Below are 22,693 nucleotides of genomic sequence, written 5' to 3'. Positions count from 1 at the left end.
GAAAAGACATGAAGAGTCTATTAGATGAGTGAGTGAGTGAGTGAGTGAGTGAGTGAGTGAGTGAGTGAGTGAGTGAGTGAGTGAGTGAGTGAGTGAGTGAGTGAGTGAGTGAGTGAGTGAGTGAGTGAGTGAGTGAGTGAGTGAGTGAGTGAGTGAGTGAGTGAGTGAGTGAGTGAGTGAGTGAGTGAGTGAGTGAGTGAATTTTTTGGTAGGAAGTGGGTGTGAGAGAGAGAGTGTGTGAGATTTATTTAGATAAAGCCTTAGCCAGGCTCACCTTTGGCCATCTCTATGAAACTGGTGTGCTCTTCCGCTGGATACTTGTGCTTCATGGAGGCAGAGCCTTTAATAAAACTTGCCTGCTCTGGCTTTTCTGGGGTGTGAGAGCCTGGAACTGGCAGCGAGCGAGGCAGAAACCAGAATGGAATGGCAGAAAGTAAAGTGATGATGCCGGCTATGAGGTAGCCTAACCACCAGGCTCCAACCCAGCGGGAATCTGCTGGGGTTATTGTGATGGTTTCTGTTTTGGGGTAAATAGAGTGAATTAATTTTAGTCAATGTTTGATGTTTAAATGTTCATTTGCTGGCACTGCATTATTATTATTATTATTATTATTATTATTATTATTATTATTATTATTATTATTATTATTATTATTATTATTCCAGCTTTGGTCTTTACATTTCTAACTTTTCATTAAAAAATAGAAGAATGCAACTTTTTTTTTTCCAGAAAGTCACAATTTGATTCTTATAGAATTCAAACATTATACTGTTTTCTGACTTGATGACTAAAGTAACAACAAAAATTGTGATGAAGTCATTTTGAATGGAATACCTCATTAACAATTCATGTAAAGACCACAATTTCTATATGGACTAAGGGCTGTGAGTCTTGTTTTTGCGTAGCCTGTATTGACTTGCCACTTGCACTCTCTCTACAGCACTCTATTTGATTGGAAGTTGCTTTGGTTCATTAGGGCGACTGATTCTAATCCTGAACATCTGTTATGACTCACACTCAACTCAATGTGCTCCACTGGCTTTTGTATTATTAAATATCATGTCTCGGTTTTATGAACGAGCTCTATAGTTGAAAGTGCCAGAGGAAGAAAAAAATCACTTTTCATGAATTCAATTGAGTTTTTAGCTGCTGTGAAAGTAAAAACATTAAATAATACTCTCTAACCAAGTAATGTGAAAATATACGTACCCAGTTTTACAAATCCAATGTCCACGTAAATTTTTGCACATAAAGAGCCTAACAGGTAGCCAAAGACAGGCCCCACCACAGAGATGGTCTGCACACAGCCTAGAACACCAAAAATACACTTGAGAAATGTGGTAGACAAAGTTGAACACAGGCAAAGACCATCAACATACATGAAATATCGAATACGGGCAAAATCTAATGGTGAACGAAATATTAGTGTTGTTAACCGTTTTGATTTAACAAGGATAATCAGTAGATCAAAAAGTGAAAAGTGTTTTTTTTCTTACCCACGTATAATGCAGCATTCTCCTCAGTAGCAAAGTCATCTATGTAGGAGATTCCAAGGGGCTGAACAGGGGTCTCTCCAATCCCTCGTAGGACATTTCCCAGGAGTACATATATCCACATGGACAGGTTGGAATCTCCTTCACATTCTGGAGAAGATTATTTTATTCCAGTACGGTACGGTGTGCAGGCAGCTGAATGTGTTGATCTGAGTAGACGCAAACCTGTCACTGGCACTTGAGGTAATTTACTGTCTTGGCTGGGGTCAGCTGTTGAGCCGGGTAGACATGGCGACGAGGTAAGGCTTGAATTCACAACCCACTTGGCGGATGATTCAAATTCATATCTGTACATAAAGGTTAGAATGAAATTTTCCATCTGTTTACTAAAAATTAAAGTAGTGTACTGTAGTTTTTTACTAACCGTCCAATGATGAAGTGAGGTAGGGCAATGATTAAGGTACCGATAGACATCAGCACACATCCCATTGCAATCATCTTTGGCCGATGGAGCTTGGCACCAAAGTAACTGACAAAGGCTATAACTAACAGGTTACCTGACAGAAGAGATCAAATATTAGGAACTGTTTGATTTGCAAATTGTTTGTATTCAAAAAAGCCACCACTTTTGTATTTCAGGAAAGCCAAATAATCTGCATTAAGAAAATGCATGACTCTTCTAACTACGTAAAGATAATGTTTATTTGACATAACACACAGAAGAATGCACAGTAATGAAGCTTAAACATTAGCTAACATTTTATGTAGGTTAGCTTTGCATAATGTCAGAAAACTGGACTAAAAGCTGCATGGTCAGAAAATTGTACCAAAAATTGCATGTCTATTCCTTTGAAGGCTATGGTTACAAGCCATGCCTAATGATTTATCCTTCCTTTAAAAGATAATTACAGCATTTCAAAGAAACAGTAGGTCTTCGAGATTTTTCAAGTGATTTCATTAAGCAGATGAAATGCACATAGCAGGGCTAGCCAGATCAAGTGCTGTGATCTTTACAAAGATTAACATTATCATAATCCCACTTCCACCAGTCCAGTCTGTAGTTTTCCTTGTACCCAAAGTCAGCTGGGAAGGTCTCTAGCTATGAACAGGATATACAGTACAGTCCCGAGACCAAATAACAACTTACCGTGAATAATTCAAGCTCCCTTGAAAGTGCTTACAATAGCCTATGTTAACAGTTTAAAAAAAATTCTGACAATTCAACAATTATGATGACGATGGTGAAAATTACTTCAGCAATGCAGTATGGAGAAAAAACATGTACATGTGATTAGAGAGCAGAACGCACGAGTTATATTGCTTGATATGGAGGCGTGTGCTGGTTGGAAAGTCTGCTGCAGAGAGGTCAGATAGCATCGTATCAGTTAGCACTAAAATGGTTTTGGTGTTGACTGACTCATAACCATTGGATCCATTGGCTAAGTGAAGATTGGTGGAGTGAACAACTAGTTTGATGGGTGTTTTTTTTCTTTTCTTTTTTTGACATGCTTACACTAGAATAAAATGAGCACCATGTATACAATACACAGAATTTCCTCCTACCTCTTAAATTCAGACTTTTATTTTCCATATTTAAGAATATTGAATACAGTGGGCATGATATTTTGTGAGCAAAAAATAAATAAAAATAAGAATCTGAGAACAGATGAATTTGTGAATGTCAAACAGCAGATATTGTGTGTGGGAGGTCCACTATTTGAAAAATGAATGGAGCCCACTCTTTTATCCACTATAATACTCTCCCACTGTGCTCTGTTTAGATTTGTACCTTCCCTTCCTCTTTGTATTCATGTTGCCCTTCCTGCCTGTGTTTCCCTGGCAACAATCCTATAGGTGAAGCTGGTTGCCTTGGCCACATGTGAAAATCTTTAATGGGACAAAAGGGACTACATTTATGTAATTCAGCTTCACAATGATGTAGGTAACCTTCCCAACTTTCGAATAAGTGTACCATGTTACGATGGGGCCTTCAAAGAGAGTTTAATGTATTCTTTGAGCATGCTCATAACTTAAGTACTCATAACGCAAATCAAGCGATAGACCATTTTTTGTTTGAATAACCTTTGCTTACACAAGGCAACATTGATTCTAGTTTTGTTAGCCTGTCTTTGCATCCATGCATTGTTACTTAGCATTAAACAAAAGGACCTTTGTGAAGCAAAGCTATATGTGATTTGTGTAATTCTTCTTGTGCTCTGTTTAATTTTACAAGAAACCATTTTGAGGCAGGCTCTTGGCCTCTTTTGAAGAAATCTTCACAAACTGCAGCTTCTTTGATGTATACTGCTACAGTTGAGCCAAGTAGGTTTATGCAACTGACCCAGAAATTTCACGTCCGTCTACTTAAAGTCAGCATTACTTTGCATTTTTGCAGTACTGCGAGCAAACCATTTCAGCCGTAGCCTGTTCTAATAAAATTAAAAAGGTCGAATGTTTCTGTGCAACGCCCTTGTCCCCTCTTTCAAAATAATTTTAGACAAGTATTTTGTTTTCATGGGAAAGTCACGGACACTAATAAAGTAACTACAAATTTTATTTTTTGTCTTAAATTGGATAGGGGGGGGCGGCTCGGTGGCGCACTGGGTAGCACGTCCGCCTCACAGTTAGGAGGGTGCGGGTTCGATTCCACCTCCGGCCCTCCCTGTGTGGAGTTTGCATGTTCTCCCCGGGCCCGCGTGGGTTTTCTCCGGGCACTCCGGTTTCCTCCCACATTCCAAAAACATGCTTGGTAGGCCGATTGAAGACTCCAAATTGTCCCTAGGTGTGAGTGTGAGTGCGATTGGTTGTCTGTCTCTGTGTGTCCTGCGATTGGCTGGCAACCAATTCAGGGTGTCCCCCGCCTACTGCCCGATGACGGCTGGGATGGGCTCCAGCACGCCCGCGACCCCCGTGGGGACTAAGCGGTTCAGAAAATGGATGGATGGATGGATGGATAGGGGGGTGGGATTAAATAAGTCTTACGTCTTCCCACTCCTTTTCAAACAAGTAGACTCTGCCCAATTTGTGCACTAGAATGTTTTCTGTTTATACCTAGTATTTATACAAAGTCATAATTTAAATGACTTTCACCTTGTTTTCGCTTTTTATTTTTGTCTTCATTTGATTCATGATATATAGATTACATGTTTGAAACTAATAAATTCATTCATTCATTCATTTATTCATTCATAGGTTCATGACATGAATAAATGAATGAATGAATGAATTTATTAGTTTCAAACATGTAATCTATATATCATTTATTCATTCATAGGTTCATGACACTCTCTTCCACTCTGGAATTGCCCACGGTGAGAGGCGTCGAGCAGGTGTGGGTATACTTATTGCCCCCCGGCTGGGCGCCTGCACATTGGGGTTCACCCCGGTGAACGAGAGGGTAGCCTCCCTCCGCCTACGGGTGGGGGGACGGGTCCTGACTGTTGTTTGTGTCTATGCACCAAACAGCAGCTCAGAGTACCCACCCTTCTTGGGGTCCCTGGAGGAAGTGCTGGAGAGCGCTCCTTCTGGGGACTCTATCGTTCTACTGGGTGACTTCAATGCTCACGTGGGCAATGACAGTGAGACCTGGAAGGGCGTGATTGGGAGGAACGGCCCCCCTGATCTGAACCCGAGCGGTGTTCTATTGTTGGACTTCTGTGCTCGACACGGATTTTCAATAATGAACACCATGTTCAAACATAAGGGTGTCCATGTGTGCACTTGGCACCAGGACACCCTAGGCCGCAGTTCGATGATCGACTTTGTAGTCGTGTCATCGGATTTGCGGCCGCATGTTTTGGACACTCGGGTGAAGAGAGGGGCGGAGCTGTCAACTGATCACCACCTGGTGGTGGGTTGGCTCCGATGGTGGGGGAAGATGCCGGTCCGACCTGGCAGACCCAAACGCTCTGTGAGGGTCTGCTGGGAACGTCTGGCAGAATCTCCTGTCAGGAAGAGCTTCAACTCCCACCTCCGGCAGAGCTTTTCCCACGTCCCGGGGGAGGCGGGGGACATTGAGTCTGAGTGGACCATGTTCCGCGCCTCCATTGTTGAGGCGGCCGACCGGAGCTGTGGCCGTAAGGTCGTTGGTGCCTGTCGTGGCGGCAACCCCCGAACCCGCTGGTGGACACCGGCGGTAAGGGATGCCGTCAAGCTGAAGAAGGAGTCCTATCGGGCCGTTTTGGCCTGCGGGACTCCGGAGGCAGCTGACAGGTACCGGATGGCCAAGCGGAACGCGGCTTCGGCGGTTGCTGAGGCAAAAACCCGGGCGTGGGAGGAGTTCGGTGAGGCCATGGAGAATGACTTTCGGACGGCTTCGAGGAAATTCTGGTCCACCATCCGGCGTCTCAGGAGGGGGAAGCAGTGCAACGTCAACACTGTTTACAGTGGGGATGGCGTGCTGCTGACCTCGACTCGGGACGTCGTGAGTCGGTGGGGAGAATACTTCGAAGACCTCCTCAATTCCACCTACACGCCTTCCATTGAGGAAGCAGGGCCTAGAGACTCTGAGGCGGATTCTCCAATCTCTGGGGTCGAAGTCACTGAGGTAGTTAAAAAACTCCTCGGTGGCAAGGCCCCGGGGGTGGATGAGATCCGCCCAGAGTTCTTAAAGGCTCTGGATGTTGTGGGGCTGTCATGGCTGACACGCCTCTACAACGTTGCGTGGACATCGGGGACAGTGCCTCTGGATTGGCAGACTGGGGTGGTGGTTCCCCTCTTTAAGAAGGGGGACCGGAGGGTGTGTTCCAATTACAGGGGAATCACACTCCTCAGCCTCCCTGGTAAGGTCTATTCAGGGGTGCTGGAGAGGAGGGTCCGTCGGGAGGTCGAACCTCGGATTCAGGAGGAGCAGTGTGGCTTTCGTCCTGGCCGTGGAACAGTGGACCAGCTCTACACCCTCGGCAGGATCCTCGAGGGTGCATGGGAGTTTGCCCAACCAGTCCACATGTGTTTTGTGGACTTGGAGAAGGCGTTCGACCGTGTCCCTCGGGAGGTTCTGTGGAGGGTGCTTCGGGAGTACGGGGTGCCGAGCCAACTGATAAGGGCGGTTCGGTCCCTGTATCACCGATGCCAGAGTCTGGTCCGCATTTCCGGCAGTAAGTCGGATTCGTTCCCAGTGAGGGTTGGACTCCGCCAAGGCTGCCCTTTGTCACCGATTCTGTTCATAATTTTTATGGACAGAATTTCTAGGCGCAGCCAAGGCGTTGAGGGGGTCCGGTTTGGGGACCTCAGCATCGCGTCTCTGCTTTTTGCAGATGACGTGGTGCTGTTGGCTTCTTCAGGCCGTGATCTCCAGCTCTCGCTGGAACGGTTCGCAGCCGAGTGCGAAGCGGTCGGGATGAGGGTCAGCACCTCCAAATCCGAGTCCATGGTCCTCGATCGGAAAAGGGTGGAATGCCCTCTCCGGATCGGGGATGAGATCCTGCCCCAAGTGGAGGAGTTCAAGTATCTTGGAGTCTTGTTCACGAGTGAGGGGAGGATGGAGCGTGAGATCGACAGGCGGATCGGTGCAGCGTCGGCAGTAATGCGGACCCTGTACCGGTCCGTTGTGGTGAAGAGAGAGCTGAGCCAAAAGGCAAAGCTCTCAATTTACCGGTCGATTTACGCTCCTACCCTCACCTATGGTCACGAGCTATGGGTCGTGACCGAAAGAACGAGATCTCGGATACAAGCGGCCGAAATGAGTTTTCTCCGCAGGATGTCCGGGCTCTCCCTTAGAGATAGGGTGAGAAGCTCGGTCATCCGGGAGAGACTCGGAGTAGAGTCGCTACTCCTCCACGTTGAGAGGAGCCAGATGAGGTGGCTCGGGCATCTTATCAGGATGCCTCCTGGACGCCTCCCTGGGGAGGTGTTCCGGGCATGTCCCACCGGTAGGAGACCCCGGGGACGACCCAGGACGCGCTGGAGAGACTATGTCTCTCAGCTGGCCTGGGAACGCCTTGGGATCCCCCGGGATGAGCTGGATGAAGTGGCTGGGGAGAGGGAAGTCTGGGAGTCCCTCCTGAAGCTGTTGCCCCCGCGACCCGACCCCGGATAAGCGGAAGAAGATGGATGGATGGATGGAGGTTCATGACAATTTTACCTGATGAACATCCATCCCCATCTTATGATGTTCTAGCAATCAGTCCAATTCTGTGCCATCCTGAGTGTGTATGTACAGGACAAGCGAGATGAAAGTAATGTGAACCAACAATTTTATTGCTGGAGGACCTGTCCTTGGCTTCATGTTTGCTTCTAATGTTTGTCTTCCAGTTTCTGTGTTCTAGTCCACATCAGCCACGCTGTGATCCATCTGTTTATTGGTTAACTGACTCCCTGCCTAGTTCTTTCTTTCACACATTGTATGACAATACCTTTTTTTACTTGTTTCTTTCTTTTTGTGATTTTGTTATTTGCAATTTGTTGCACTTTAAAATAACTTGGTGACCTGTATTTTCTGTTCTTGTTCATCTCTTCCAACAATATTTGAAAGTATAGTCGACCCTCAGGATTTGTGAATGGTCGTTTGGATTTTTCATCTATATTTCACAAAAATAATTCACACGATACACAAATAAATACGTAAATAATTGCAAATGACGTTAAACTGCCATGAACATCTGCTGTCAAAATACAGGTGTGACGCACATCACACATATTTCACATCTCCACCAAATGATAAACCCGAGGATAAACAGACTCTCAACATTTCACCCTGTTTGCCACTGGAGAAAATCTCTGACTGTGTGCATACCATCCATACCTAAGAACTCACACAACAGCTGTCAGTGTCTGTGTGCTCACCCCTCCCTTCCTGTGTCTACTCCCAATCTATGTACTAATCACAGTCACCTGCCTCTCGTTACCTGTTGCGTATATAAGTCCTGTCTGCGTGTCACACCCCTGTCGGATTGTTCTCGTCTCGTCTGTCATCGTCGTTCCTGTCTTTATCTTGTAGTTTGTTCAGTTAGTCTTGTCCCTAGTCGAGCTTCTTATAGTCTGTCTTTGAGTTCTCCAATAAACCCTGGTCCAAGCTGCATATGGTCGCCCTGCTCCATTCCTTCCATGACAGAACAATCCGACCACTTCAGCGACCAGCGCTTGGACCTTCCTCCATCAGCTCCTGCTGCGACGCCCGATCCACGTCCGTCGTCCAAATTTGTTCCAGCGCCATGGGCTCCGCGGCCGCCATCGGACTTTGCTCCAGCGACGCCGGACTTGCGGCCGCCATCGGAGTTCCTCCCGGTGCCGTCAGCTCCGCGACCGTCATCGGACTTTGCACTCGCGACGCTGGACTCGCGGCCACCATCGGGCCCACCCCAGCGTCGCTGGACCCGCGACCGTCATCGGACTTTGCACCCGCGACGCTGGACTCGCGGCCACCATCGGGCCCCACCCCAGTGTCGCCGGACCCGCGACCGTCGCCAGACTTCGATCCAGCTGTGCCGGACCCGCGATCGTCCCTGGCCCCACTCCCACTGCTGCAGCGCGTTATGGCTCTTGCCGCTGCACGCAGCCCCGCCTTCCGTATGCCGCCGATTGCGGTGCAGACTTCCAGAGTTGCCGCCGATTGCGGTATGGACTTCCAGAGTTGCCGCCGATCGCGGTACGGAATTCCAGAGAAGCCGCCGAATGCGGTTCGTGTTCCAGAGTTGCCGCCGATTGCGGTTTGTGTTCCAGAGTTGCCGCTGATTGCAGTTCGTGTTCCAGAGTTGCCCCAGACTGCGGTTCGTATTCCAGAGTTGCCGCCGATTGCGGTTTGTGTCGCCAGAGTTGCCGCCGATTGCGGTTCGTCTCCCCAGAGTTGCCGCCGACTGCGGTTCATGTCCCCCGAGTTGCCGCCAACTTTGGTTCGTGTCCCCCGAGTTGCCGCCGACTGCGGTTCGTGTCCCCCGAGTTGCCGCCAACTTTGGTTCGTGTCCCCCGGGGTGCCGCCGACTGCGGTTTGTGTCCCCCGAGGTGCCGCCGACTGCGGTTTGTGTCCCCCGAGTTGCCGCCGACTGCAGTTCGTGTCCCCCGAGTTGCCGCCGACTGCGGTTTCGTGTCCCCCGAGTTGCCGCCGACTGCGGTTCGTGTCCCCCGAGTTGCCGCCGATTGCGGTTCGTGTCCCCCGAGTTGCCGCTGACTGCGGTTCATGTCCCCCGAGTTGCCGCCGACTGCGGTTCGTGTCCCCCGAGTTGCCGCCGACTGCGGTTCCTGTCTCCAGAGTTGCTGCCGAGCGCGGTTAGGACTTTGCCATAGGGCAGTGAGGTCGTTTGGACTGGTGTGCTTCCCCCCCGCCACCCCGCTTGCCGCGTGGGGGTTTCGGTTTTGTGTCCTGTCTGCGTGTCACACCCCTGTCGGATTGTTCTCGTCTCGTCTGTCATCGTCGTTCCTGTCTTTATCTTGTATTTTGTTCAGTTAGTCTTGTCCATAGCCGAGCTTCTTATAGTCTGTCTTTGAGTTCTCCAATAAACCCTGGTCTAAGCTGCATTTGGTCGCCCTGCTCCATTCCTTCCATGACAGCAGCAGCGTGTGCATTTGTATTGTTTATTTTACACTTTGCCTCCTGCCAAAAATGGCAACTCACTAGAATTGTGAGTGAGAAATGCCATGGCTAAGGCAAAACAAAATATTGTGAGGACTAACTGTTTAATACATGAGTGGACCATATTAATCTTGAGACAACAAGCAAATAGTTTCTATTCCTACACAGAAAGTGCTTGTCCTTGTTCAACATTATGACTCCCATTCTCTCCCACACACACAAGCCTGAGAAACCCTTTCTTGGTACCTTGAATAACATTATGACCCATTCATTTTTCCAAAGAATAAAAGTGTGGGGCGAGTGGATGACGAATGCGACACGGAGGCTGGAAACAGCATCGACATGAAAGTGATGACAAGCAGATTTACGTACCTATCTCAAAGCTCCCATCAATGATGCCTATTAGGTAACTGGGAATGTCAAAGCGTCTCTCCAACTGAGTTATCGTGCTCTTCATGTAGCTCCCCGACAGAGCCTTTGCAAAATAGGCAAAGGACAGAGCCACCAGAAACATCTGAGAGGAGAATGGAAATGGATGAGGACAAATTAGATACACGTAAAAGGGTCTTTGTATCAACATACAAGGGTGCTTTTGTTTACATTAAGTGAATACAAGTAACAACCATGTTCACATGAGTGCAAGATTGAATTAAGCTTTTACCAAGCAAATCTTTTCTGATGACAGATAACAGTTCCAATGTATCATTACAAAGATCCTTTGAAATGATTCCATGAACAAAATGATCTGTGTATGTCTGTATTGCTTGGTTTCTAATTTCTATTGGCTTCTACTGTTGTCAATCAAGAAGCCAGTTAGCATCACCTCTTTGGAACGTGACCCATCCTGCCTTGCCCTTTTTCGTTTACTGTAGTGAGAAGAGTTGAGAGGCAGCAGTTCCAAGTTTTACTGTGAAGTGTGCGTGCATTAAAGTCACCATCTGCTGAGGATGTAAAGTCGAGCCACCCCTGTTCAAATGACAGCTTCCCTTTGATAAAATAATGAGACCAAGATAAATATTTTAAAAACGTTTTCCACTTTTAACATAATGTATAAACTGTATGACTTAATGAGGGGAGCTGAGAGGGAAAAGGAATGTAAAAGTAAGTGAGAGAATGTGGTTGCATAGTGTGCACAAACCCCGGGGATTTGGTCGTGTTCAGAATGAACAAATCCAAAACAAATTCATGTTAAATGGGAGTCAGCACACGTTTGCCAGCATCTAAAGTGCCTCTGATTAACTCCAATTAAAGTTCAAGTGTTATACATCTAATAGCTACTAATTATTTGGAATTGACCATGAAGGTGTGCTTGGAAAAATATGAAGGTTTCATATGATAAGCTAGCAAATTATGTATTTTAGCTTGCAAGTTGTTGACACTCTCTTGCGGTAAATGAAAGTTTATGGCAAGTTTGATAATTGTGTTCCATTTGAACATATCAGCGTTTAAAAGTAATCAATAACGTTTTAGATGCTTTTATATATTTTTTTCGGTTAAACAAATTTTGAGATGAACTGTACAGGTTTTTGTTCTAGTAAATTAATTATTACACAGTCATAGTATTGTGATATTTAACCGGTATTGTTGGCAAAAAATAAAATTAAATTGAGTTATTCTGCGGTTAGAAAACATCAATACATGTTTTCTTTAAATTCATAAGGTTGTGAAAATCTATTCAATGACATTATCGCAAAGGTTAGACACTCCTGTATGTGATACTGTATTCATTTGTACATTAACAGTTTTGTTTGAATGAAAAATATGAGCCAAACACACTATAATCTCAACCTATCAATGCTGGGTAAGCCAACTGGAGATTTTAGCAAATGAAGTTGGAGTGTGATGTTCTCAGCTAATTACTACATTTTGCAATTTGAGACAAAAGCTGTTGAGCCGCATATAATCACCACTAGATTGTGACAATCTTAATTAGCAGGATTATGTGAAAACTGGTTTCCTAAATGATTGTGCACACAAAATCAAAGGATGATCAAGCAATCTCCTTAATTTGCATGCAGGGTAAACAAGCTGTAAAATTTACAGCAACTTTCCTCCAGTCAGAGAATTCAGTCATGTTACAGCTCACAATGACATTGTTTGTTACACAATGAATGACACCCTCTAATAACGTGTACACTTTGTTCAGAAATAAATGCTGATTTTTTACACTTGTTTGATCAAATTCTATTACAATTTTTAAATCGTATTGCACAATTTCCTCTGACATTGGTGCATCTGAATTTGTGTGCAGCGTTGCACAGTAAAATAACTCCATTCTCAAGAAAGTCGTGATATACAATAGTAGATGTCACCCAATCTCTTTGGTACAATAAACAAAAAGCAGGTAAGCATACGATTAAATTTGCAGGAGAGTGTGCCCTGTCCCACCCAAATGTAAACAATTCTGAGAAGAAACAAAGTCTGTATTATGAGAAGCTGCTTGAACACCATTGTCTCACGTCACTTTTATCTGGGTGGAGAAGCAACAAGAGGGTTTGATCTTATTTAAAGTTCCACCAACTTTGTAAGAAGACTTTCTGCTTATTTTTTTAAAGGTGGTTTTTCAGAGAAGGTAAGGCGAGAGTGAAATGGAAAAGCCTGAGGTGGTCTAATCACAACATCGCATGCTGTGTTCTGCCTTATTTCTCCGCTCTTTCTTTGAGGTGGACTATAGAACAAAACATTGTGAGGCAGGTAGATGGACAACAATGGAGATATAGAATAAAACCCAGAAAAGAGCTTGCCGAGTGTCAAACTGTTATACTTGAGACTTTGTTATAAAAAAATAAAAAATAAAAAAAAACGTTACACTTGAGACCTAGTTTTAAAAAAAGAGACAATAAAGTGTTTCAATAATCTGATGAATTTTCACTTAATGCAAGACTGTCCCACTTTAAGTTCTGCTTAAAAGGTGCAGGCCAATAAATGCCAGCTCTGGCGTTACGCCTTGAAAGAGGCTTACATGTTTCATGATGAATAAATGAGCATTCAATGTGCTTTACAATAGGCACTCGAAAGGAAACATGGTAAAGGCCACACACTTGTTAAAAAGTGAACTAAAGTTTTCTAAATAAGACCCGCACAACATTCTTTTATTATTCTCAACAACTACCGTGGCCAAAGATATGAGTTTATATACTTTCAACGTTGAATTGAGAGTGTTTATACAACTAAGGCAAGTTTGGAGCAACATGTGACGCATTGACAGGATTAACAATACATTTATCGTCAGTACCCTCCTTCACAAGATCAAAATAATTAAAATTCCCAAAATAATCTCGTCTTCCATCTCATTGTGATATAAAGACAGTACTTGCCTTAAGACTGGAGCAGGATGAAGGGCGTGTTTTTCTGGATACATCGTCATCGCGTCGGGTCTTCTGCATAGCGCCGTGCTCTGCTCCAACCTCCATCCTCCTGAAAGGTCACTGTGTATGCTTTTCTGTAGTCTACCACCAAGTGCAAATTCTTGGCACTGATGCATGCAAGCCTGTAAATGGATAATTCAAGCATGTGACCCACTTCTTATTCTCAGCACAAATAGAAACATCCTACAGCAGGCAAAGGGGAGTACACAGGAGTAAGTAGCACTGTTAAATGAATAAGAATCACCATACATTTAGCAGACTATAACACGATACTTATTGTTTAGAAAAACAGCTCTAGTTCCAAAATCGAACCAATACTAAAATGCAATTTAAAATATCTAATAACTATCTCCGGACTGCAGAAAATGTTATTAAGTTATCAACATGTGTTAGAATTGTATTTATAGGTTTCGGTAAAATACATACTTGTACAAGGCATTTATGAAACCCATTTCAGATGTTCTGTCTTTCTTAGTTTATCAGTCTTGCCCTTTCTCTTCACCCCCACTCAGTATATTTTATCGTAGAGAAGAATCATGTGAAGCTGTGAATGTTATGCCTCAGGGGGCAGAATTAGTGATGCCACTTCAGCATGGATAGCAAACAGAAGACGCCAACAGCATTACTGTCAACAAGACTGCAAGGAAGTCTGCATTTCTACACGGCTAATTATTCGGTCTTAAGGTTTTGGAGTTTTTGGCTAAACAATGGAGGTTGGTCAATATTCATATTTAATGAGCAGCAACTAGTTTAAAACAGATTACAGTGGAAGCTCAAAAAAGAATGGCACTGGTTATCGCAAAGATGAAACAGAATAGAAAAGCAAGATTCAGGAAATTCAGGGACTGTACTTGTTTTTCTTTTATACATTTGTAAGTCACACTACAATATTATTATGAAACCTGAATTATTCTCTATCTGACACTTGTCTTCTCACACCCCACGAAGGTAGTCTCTTCTTTGTCTTTGTAATCCTTTGATTTAATCAAACAAAAATCCCCCCCTCGTCCAAAAACCAAATCAATAATTTAATTATTTGTGAAGGTTCATACTGTCTTCTTTTTTTCGTTTACTATTTTAAATGTAGCAGATGTATTTATTTATTTATTTATTTATTTATTTATTTATTATTATTATTTTTTTTACAGGGAGTAGCTGGTTGTACACATGGCTGCATTCCCTACTGAATCTGTGACATTCTAATGGGCATCACTCATCCTATCACTGCGTTATCGTCGCTGCATTTGACAAGTGGATATGGTTGCAAACTATTAAGAAGCCAATCCACACAATACATATGCACACTCAATTCCAAAAACATGTTTGCGTTGCAAAAGTATTTCTACAAATTTGCTAGAGCTTGTTTAATCAGTTTTTACGAGCAAGTCACACAACACTAAACCTGAGATCTGGATGGACCACAAATATTAAAGACCATAAAAGTAGGTCATCCATACTGGGATGGGCATAATCGTTCTGATTATTGTGTAATTGATTGTTGATTAATTGTTTTTTAGCTAGGGAATTAATTGAGTTAAAATAGAATTTTGAGGAAGCACGGATGCAGAAATAATTTTAAAAAATGTAGAGCACATTTTCCTATCTGTGGATGAGTCCATTGACATGACTAATATTGCTCAGCTGATGGAGTTTGTGAATCAAAAAGGGAGTTTGTTATACAAAATAAAACATTTGTTATTTTAGTTCATATTTATGTTTTTGTTTTAATTACACTACAGTATTTATTGCATGTGCCCCTTGAAACAAAATGTGGCTTATAAAAAATATATATTTTGGAGTTGCCATAGTGGGGGCAGTCACAAGCTAAAGATTAAGTACCGTAATTGCCGGACTATAAGCCGCGACTTTTTTCCAAAATTTTGGACCCTGCGGCTTATAGTCAGGTGCGGCTTATATAAGATTTTTTTTCATGATTTTTGTGATGACTTGATCACTTTTACTCTTAACACTATTATATACAGTAAAAGCTACAAAACAAACTGACAAATAACTCGTTTTCAAATCAGACGAGTAAAAACTGGTCAAATATTTTTAAAAAAAGCTATTATTAAAAGTGAAGACAATTTGCAATTCTAGTAATGACACACGAATTTGATGCACAATTTGTCTTCGCGGGCCACATAAAATGATGTGGTGGGCCGTATCTGGCCCCCGGGCCTTGAGTTTGACACAAAAGAAATGCATATGATGCCGCTTTTAAGCCAAAGGCAGTCGATGTTGATGACATTATCTTGTGTCTACTCTGGAGCGTACTTATGGATTTTTACGGCATCCGGTCTCCAGGGGGTGCTCTAGCCGGAAGCAAGAGCGAGACAGGCGAAGAAGAGATAATGCGCCGAAGAAGACGTGCTAGTTTTTGTTTACATTTCGCGCATCACGCGATCAAGACGGACATTACTGAAAGGAAGCCTTTATACACAAACCGTCATCATGGGGGACAAAATAAATGCATATGATGCAGCTCTTAAGCCAAAGGCAGTCGATGTTGATGACATTATCTTGTGTCTACTCTGGAGCGTACTTATGGATTTTTACGGCCTCCGCTCTCCAGGGGGCGCTCTAGCAGGAAGCAAGAGCGAGACAGACGAAGAAGAGATAATGCGCCGAAGAAGACGTGATCGTCTCGCGCATCACGCACACACCCACATTAACACAAAGACAGGAAGTTTTTATACACAAACCGTCATTATGGGGGATAAAATAAATGAATATGATGCCGCTTTTAAGCTATACGTGTCGCTCGCTAGTTTAATATAATGTAGCGCTTCGTGCATGAATAAGATTAGCATGAACAGAACCTCTTCACACTCGAAGAAATGCATAAAACCGACGACGAAAGAGAGACTGAGAAAGTGTGAGGCGAAGGATATCTAACGCCATTCGAATCGGACACTAAGGAGGAAGACTTGGTTTCAGTGCACAGGAGGAAGATGAAGACGGCTCTTTTTGTACTTTTACTGGTATGTTTTTTTTAACCAGCCCTGTTCGTGCTGTGCTACCGTATTGCTGCTGTGTAACCGCCGCCATTACCGCCGCGTCTCAGTGACTTTGCTGTGTTAATTCCGTGTTGTTGTGGTATTACTGCCGTGTCACAGGCAGTGTTTGGAAAGAAATGTTAAGGTATGTTATTAAAGCTTTAAAAAAAACTTTCTGTGTCCAGTCTTTCTTTGCTAATAACTCGCGTGCACACTTCCGCGTTGCTGCGGTACTACTGCTGCGTCACAGGCAATGTTTAGAAAGACATGTTCAAGTATGTTATTAAAACGTTAAAAAGGCTTTCTATGTACTGTCTTTCTTTTTAAAAAAACTCGTGTGCAAGTGCGGCTTATAGTCCGGTGCGGCTTATGTAAGAAAAAAAAGAAATATCCCTGAATTTTAGCTGGTGCGGCTTATAGTCCGGCAATTACGGTATATTAAATTGAATTTACTAAAAAGCTAAAAGGAGACACTTTTATTTTTAAATGTGAAAGTGCTCCAAACGAATACACTAAGCCTATTAACTATGGAATTAAATAACCAAAAAAAGCGTTTGTGGACTGCCTTTTTCGGAAAATGCGTCTGTGAGTAAAATGTTTTCATTGACAATGTTTTAAAGAATACCTGGCACTCTTGTAAAACTACATGAGTAGTTGAACCTAACTATTTAGGAGCCTTAAAAGTAGCACTCACTGGTGAGTTAGCAACCTGGGCCTTTTGCTAATTAGATTGGGAGCTGGGTTTTCGGAGGAACTTCATGCCTCGGAAGCATTCATGGTAGTGCTAGCTGGTGAGTTAGTGACCCAGGCTTTTGGCCTGCTAGTTAGCTCATTTGACTCTTAAACAAAAGGATGTTTGTATGGGTGGGTGTTTGTATGGGTTTGAGCCTCAAGCAGGATTGCCCTATGACCAACATTTATGGAGGTAGATTGGGGTCACAAGTTTTGTACTTGGAAAAAAAGAGGCGAATCTGAAAAAACAAGAGTTAAACCTGAAATGATGTGGATCTAAAAATATAAAACATGCAACTGAAAAAAAGAAAAATCTTGAAAAATAAATTGAGGTGAAACCTGAAAATAAATCATTCATTCCAGAAAATGACCAAGGCAAGGCGACACTATTTTCAACACGAAAAAACTTTCAAACAAGTATTTTTATTTCGAATGCATTGTTTTATTTTTCAAGTTTTTTTTCAAGTACGAGTTTTGTTTTTTCAAGTACAAGACTTTCTACCTCCATAATGTATATGGACATATACACACAAGACACGAAAAGTGGAATCCAACTTTGCAATGAAGTGCTGCCTCCAAGAGTGAATCACTTCTTTATGAGGACTAGCATAATTGACCATTTTGCTTCCAGCTTTTACAATACAGTATGACTTATTTTATTTGTGCTACTTGGCTCTCAATAGTGAACTAGTTCATAGCTCACGTGCATCGGATAAGACTACGCCCTCAAAAACATAATTTCAACGAGGCAAAATAAGAGTGTGTAAGGTGTGACGTAATTTGAATTTTTGCAATAGACATGTTAATAAGAGAAACAAAACTGTTTTACACTGTGAACAAATGTATAATAAATCTCCCTTTTATTAAAGAAACCTATCTTCTAGGAAAACCCTCATTTGAACAACAATAATTGCTTAACACATTATCTGAAACACTGTTTTGCATGATGATTTTGAATGCTGCAGGGCCAATTTAATGCCACTGACATCAATTAGACAACAGTAAAATAACACCTCAGAAGCTTTCACTTGCTTAACTCTTTATTGACTGCTCATGTGGGAAAACACATTCACATGTGCCGTATATATTGTAGGAGGACACACGTGACCAGTGAAATGATTCTACACGTGATGTTCACCCTGCTAATTAATCTTATGAATGAAGGGTTTATGCATTAAACCCAAAGACTCGTTTCTTTCTTGCCTCGGTCTAATCTTTTGTAATATAATCATTTTGTTCTAACAACTGAATTGTCATTCTTCCATACACCATCAATAAACCCGGAACTTTCCACATTCTCCACCATTCCAGCCTTTTCTTTTGCTCCAAATTAATATGAATCCGGACATTTCCAAGGACACACTTATTTACTATATCACTAATTGTGCTGCACACTATATAATACAGTAATTCCCAAACATGGGTGACTAGTGTGCTGTGACCGTGATCAGCGGGGGAAATTATAAAACCATGCAGTTATTTGTCCATTATTTGCTCATCTATCTATGCCAGTTGATGATCACACTGGGAGGCAGAACAATTGAATTCCCACCCTTTAAATGACGGTGGGGACAATGAGTAAAATACCTGTTGCCATTCATAAAATAAAAAGTGCTAGTTTTCAACAATTAAACAACACGATTTTTAAGTGAATGGAGAAAGATATTATTTCAGTATTCATACTTTGTGTGACATTTTATTTGTTTGGTGACGCGCTTTACTTTTCTTCTAATGTAAAATGGGTGCTTTAATGGGCGCTCAAAAAAAAAACACTGCAACAATAGTACCGGTATACAATGATCGTGAATCCCGATATGATATCATATATTAATTCATTTTTAGTTATTGAATGAGACAACCGTGGGCTAAATCATGAATAGCTACACGACACGGATGTAAACGTGATGCCAGAGATGACGCATTCTGTAGCTTTGTCGGATGCCTGCTTTAGTTATCGAAATCATTCATGCATGCAATCGAGAGGCAAATTAAAACATCACATAAATGTGAAATCGTTTTCATTGCACACTGAGCTGAACTGAACTTTGAAAGCGAGTCGCTTACCTTCGTGACAAATTGTGGTGTGCTTCCGAGATGGAGACCACAGCACAGGTAAGCTCCGGTGTTTGAAGATGACAGAGAATGGGAGGAGGCGCCTGCTCTTAACTGGAGTCCGGTGTTTCGGCACAACACCAGCCTCCACTTGTAAAGATCAAGTCAAGCCAGCCTCCATTTAGATTGGCAATAAAAGTGTTACTGATACCCTACGTTACGGTAAAGCGCTGCAAAGTGCAAACGCGCTCAGATGACAAATTTCAAAATAAAAGCTATGATGACAGAAGTTGAATGGGAGCGTGATGGTCACTCCGAATCCCACTCCAAAGTAATATCAATATTGCATACATTTTTTTAGTCATGTGAATTAAGCTCGTAGCCCATCCCATTGATTAGTACTCAAGAGGTCTCCGTGACATAATTTGTCTGGTGTGTGGCCATGTGCGTTTAAAATAAAATATCCATCCATCCATCCATCCATTTTCTGAACCGCTTAGTCCCCACGGGGGTCGCGGGCGTGCTGGAGCCTATCCCAGCCGTCATCGGGCAGTAGGCGGGGGACACCCTGAACTGGTTGCCAGCCAATCGCAGGGCACACAGAGACAGACAACTAATCGCACTCACACCTAGGGACAATTTGGAGTCTTCAATCGGCCTACCAAGCATGTTTTTGGAATGTGGGAGGAAACCGGAGTGCCCGGAGAAAACCCACGCGGGCCCGGGGAGAACATGCAAACTCCACACAGGGAGGGCCGGAGGTGGAATCGAACCCGCACCCTCCTAACTGTGAGGCGGACGTGCTACCCAGTGCGCCACCGAGCCGCCCTAAAATAAAATATATTATTATTATTATTATTATTATTATTATTATTATTATTATTATTATTATTATTATTGTTATTATTATTATTATTATTATTATTATTATTATTATTAGCATTGTTGTTTCAAAAAGGTTGGTAATACCTAGTCTAGTATACCCACTAGTGGAATAGTTGATGATAACCTAACCTGAACAATAAAATAACCACATACGTGACAAAGGGCTCTCTTGCATGACAATTACCATTCAAGGAGGACAAAGAACTGATGAACAAGAAAACATCAAGTGCAAGATTTTTTTTTTCCATAAATATCAACTCACTCAAACTTATTGGGATACTATGTCCTGCATATTATTTCAAACCCACGAAAAAAATATTTGGCCAACTCAGGTTGTAGTATAGAGTAGTATGAGACTCATTATCAGTGAGACTAAGACATGGCTACCATCTAGTGGTCATCAGTGAAATTACAATTTCGACCCCTCCATAGTTCATCACCTACGGTTTCGCATATTCACAGACTTTTCATCTTTTTTCCAATATATTTTCATATTCTGGATTTTTGTCAAGGATTGTTTCCCCAATCTTTGAATTGTTTCCATTTGTAAAAATATATATATATTTTGGGTGACAATTAATTAACGAGCCAATCGGAGTTGCTCATCCAGACTGAAGGTACCTAATATTGATTGATGGTTTAATATATAAAGGTTGATCTTGGGTTTTTATAAGTTCTCCATGGGGCGCTAAGGATGTTTTGTAATTGCCTTTTGAGGGATGGGAGAAGGATTTCTTCTCTTTGTCATTGTTATTTTTTTTAAACAGCATGTATTGTTGAAAACTAAAAACACTTGTACTTGCATGGCTATGTGAGCTTTTGTTTTTTTCCGTTTTATAAGTATCAGATAGATCCACATATCTGATATTCAAAGGAATCCTATTGTAGATTTAATTCATTTGTCATGCGCTCACTGGTTTGTATCAGGATAGCGCCTCGTTGTTGTAATGTTTACCTCATTTTACATTATTAAAACCCCACGAGGGTTAGGGTTATTATTCATACAGCCAGAAGTTATTATTCATACTCTTGAGAAATAATGAATGTTAAAACACAGCGGTTGACCTCCTTTGTTCACAGCTGGCGCAGTGTGCACAGGTAATAGTCAAAATCATTTATGCTTTTCTGTTGCTATGGTTACGTGTAGTCAATTCAACCTGGATTGAGGACGTGAATTCTGAGTCCTGCATGAATATTATTCATGAGTGGCAAAGAGGCAGTTTTCACCTGAAAAAACTAACTTGAAGAATGGAGAATTAGACATAAAATGTTGCAGCAGTCCAGTAATTTATTTTGAAAAGGAGTACTTTACAATGCTGCATAAGCCCAAGAAACTAATAAAATTAATGTATTTGCATTGTTCCCTCTGAGAAAGCAAATAAGAACGCTGTATTTCCGCTATTTTAACAATAGAGTCACCTCCAACCTCTGCCTTCAAGTCACCTACTTGTATTTATTTTTGGTAACATGAAGAGAGAGAGAAAGAGGGAGAGAGCAGTAATCATGGTGTCGCTGGCGATGCTTGTAAGGCGTGTCAAATTACTAAGGGGATTTCAACACCTTGAAACGGTCACAATTCCTCTGTGGAATTTTGTTGCGTGACCATGGCTCTGGCCTACAAAAAGTATGTTTCATAAGATTAGCTCATTTGTAATATCATATGACAAACATAACGCTACCTTCCATTAAGCAGGCATTATCATGCACTACACAAAAAGAGACTCCATTGTTAACTGAATTGATGAGCATGCAAATGTATTGTTTTTAGTCACCTAGTTGGAAAGTTTGAGTCTTAAAATGGAAAACAGCTAACTTCCCCTTACTAAACCATTGGAAACCTGAAAAGCATATTTTCTCCTCACCCAATGATTATATATATGAGGATGCAGTTTATAGCACTATCTATCTATCTATCTATCTATCTATCTATCTATCTATCTATCTATCTATCTATCTATCTATCTATCTATCTATCTATCTATCTATCTATCTATCTATCTATCTATCTATCTATCTATCTATCTGTCTATCTATCTGTCTGTCTGTCTGTCTGTCTGTCTGTCTGTCTGTCTGTCTGTCTGTCTGTCTGTCTGTCTGTCTGTCTGTCCCTTCTTAAGCAGCTCGTTGTCTTCCATGTACATTTTGGCAGTTTTGTTTGCAGTGTCAGCCTGTGCCTGCAGTGCAGCAGTTGTCCCAGATACTGAAGCCAGTTGATTAATCAAGGTGATCACTCGCTTCATAACCCTTTTTACAGATAAAAAAACAAACAAAAAAAAGGTTTAAATCGACAGCTTTGTTTGAGCTTGATCTGTAAGTAAAGACTCACAGCCAGAGGAAGACAGCAAAGCCCGAGATGTAGAGGTTCCGCTAGGCACGGAAAAGCTTCATGTGCATGTGGTCATGCATGTTGCGTAGCAGTTTGGCATCCGTGCCGAGATTTTTAACAGAGTACTTTCTCACCTCGCGGACAGCATCTACAAAAGGGGGAGCACACCACATTCTACCACCATCACTGTTTGTATACATCAATATACATATAAAATATAATATATTAGTTTTTATATATATATATATATATATATATATACACACACACACACACACACACACACACACACACACACACACACACACACACACACACACACACACACACACAC

At 42.4% G+C, this 22,693-nt stretch overlaps 1 protein-coding gene across 1 annotated transcript in view; it reads right to left on the bottom strand.

Annotated features, from left to right (window-relative positions):
- slco1c1 (solute carrier organic anion transporter family, member 1C1) overlaps positions 1-19,360 on the bottom strand; it is a 29,534-nt gene extending 10,174 nt beyond the window's left edge. The window contains exons 1-8 of the mRNA XM_049726310.2: positions 19,161-19,360; positions 13,318-13,490; positions 10,373-10,514; positions 1,919-2,051; positions 1,720-1,841; positions 1,498-1,644; positions 1,211-1,309; positions 275-517 (exon numbers count right to left, since the gene is read on the bottom strand). Of these exons, the coding sequence (XP_049582267.1) occupies positions 275-517; positions 1,211-1,309; positions 1,498-1,644; positions 1,720-1,841; positions 1,919-2,051; positions 10,373-10,514; positions 13,318-13,413 (982 nt within the window). The 5' untranslated portion in view covers positions 13,414-13,490; positions 19,161-19,360. The remainder of the gene's footprint in view (positions 1-274; positions 518-1,210; positions 1,310-1,497; positions 1,645-1,719; positions 1,842-1,918; positions 2,052-10,372; positions 10,515-13,317; positions 13,491-19,160) is intronic.
- Positions 19,361-22,693: the final 3,333 nt, after the last annotated feature.

This window comes from Syngnathus scovelli, chromosome 7 (genome assembly GCF_024217435.2).
Source record: "Syngnathus scovelli strain Florida chromosome 7, RoL_Ssco_1.2, whole genome shotgun sequence".
Lineage (NCBI taxonomy): Eukaryota > Metazoa > Chordata > Actinopteri > Syngnathiformes > Syngnathidae > Syngnathus > Syngnathus scovelli.
The sequence above is the reverse complement of the archived record's forward strand: the minus strand, read 5'-3'. Positions and strand labels throughout refer to the sequence as shown.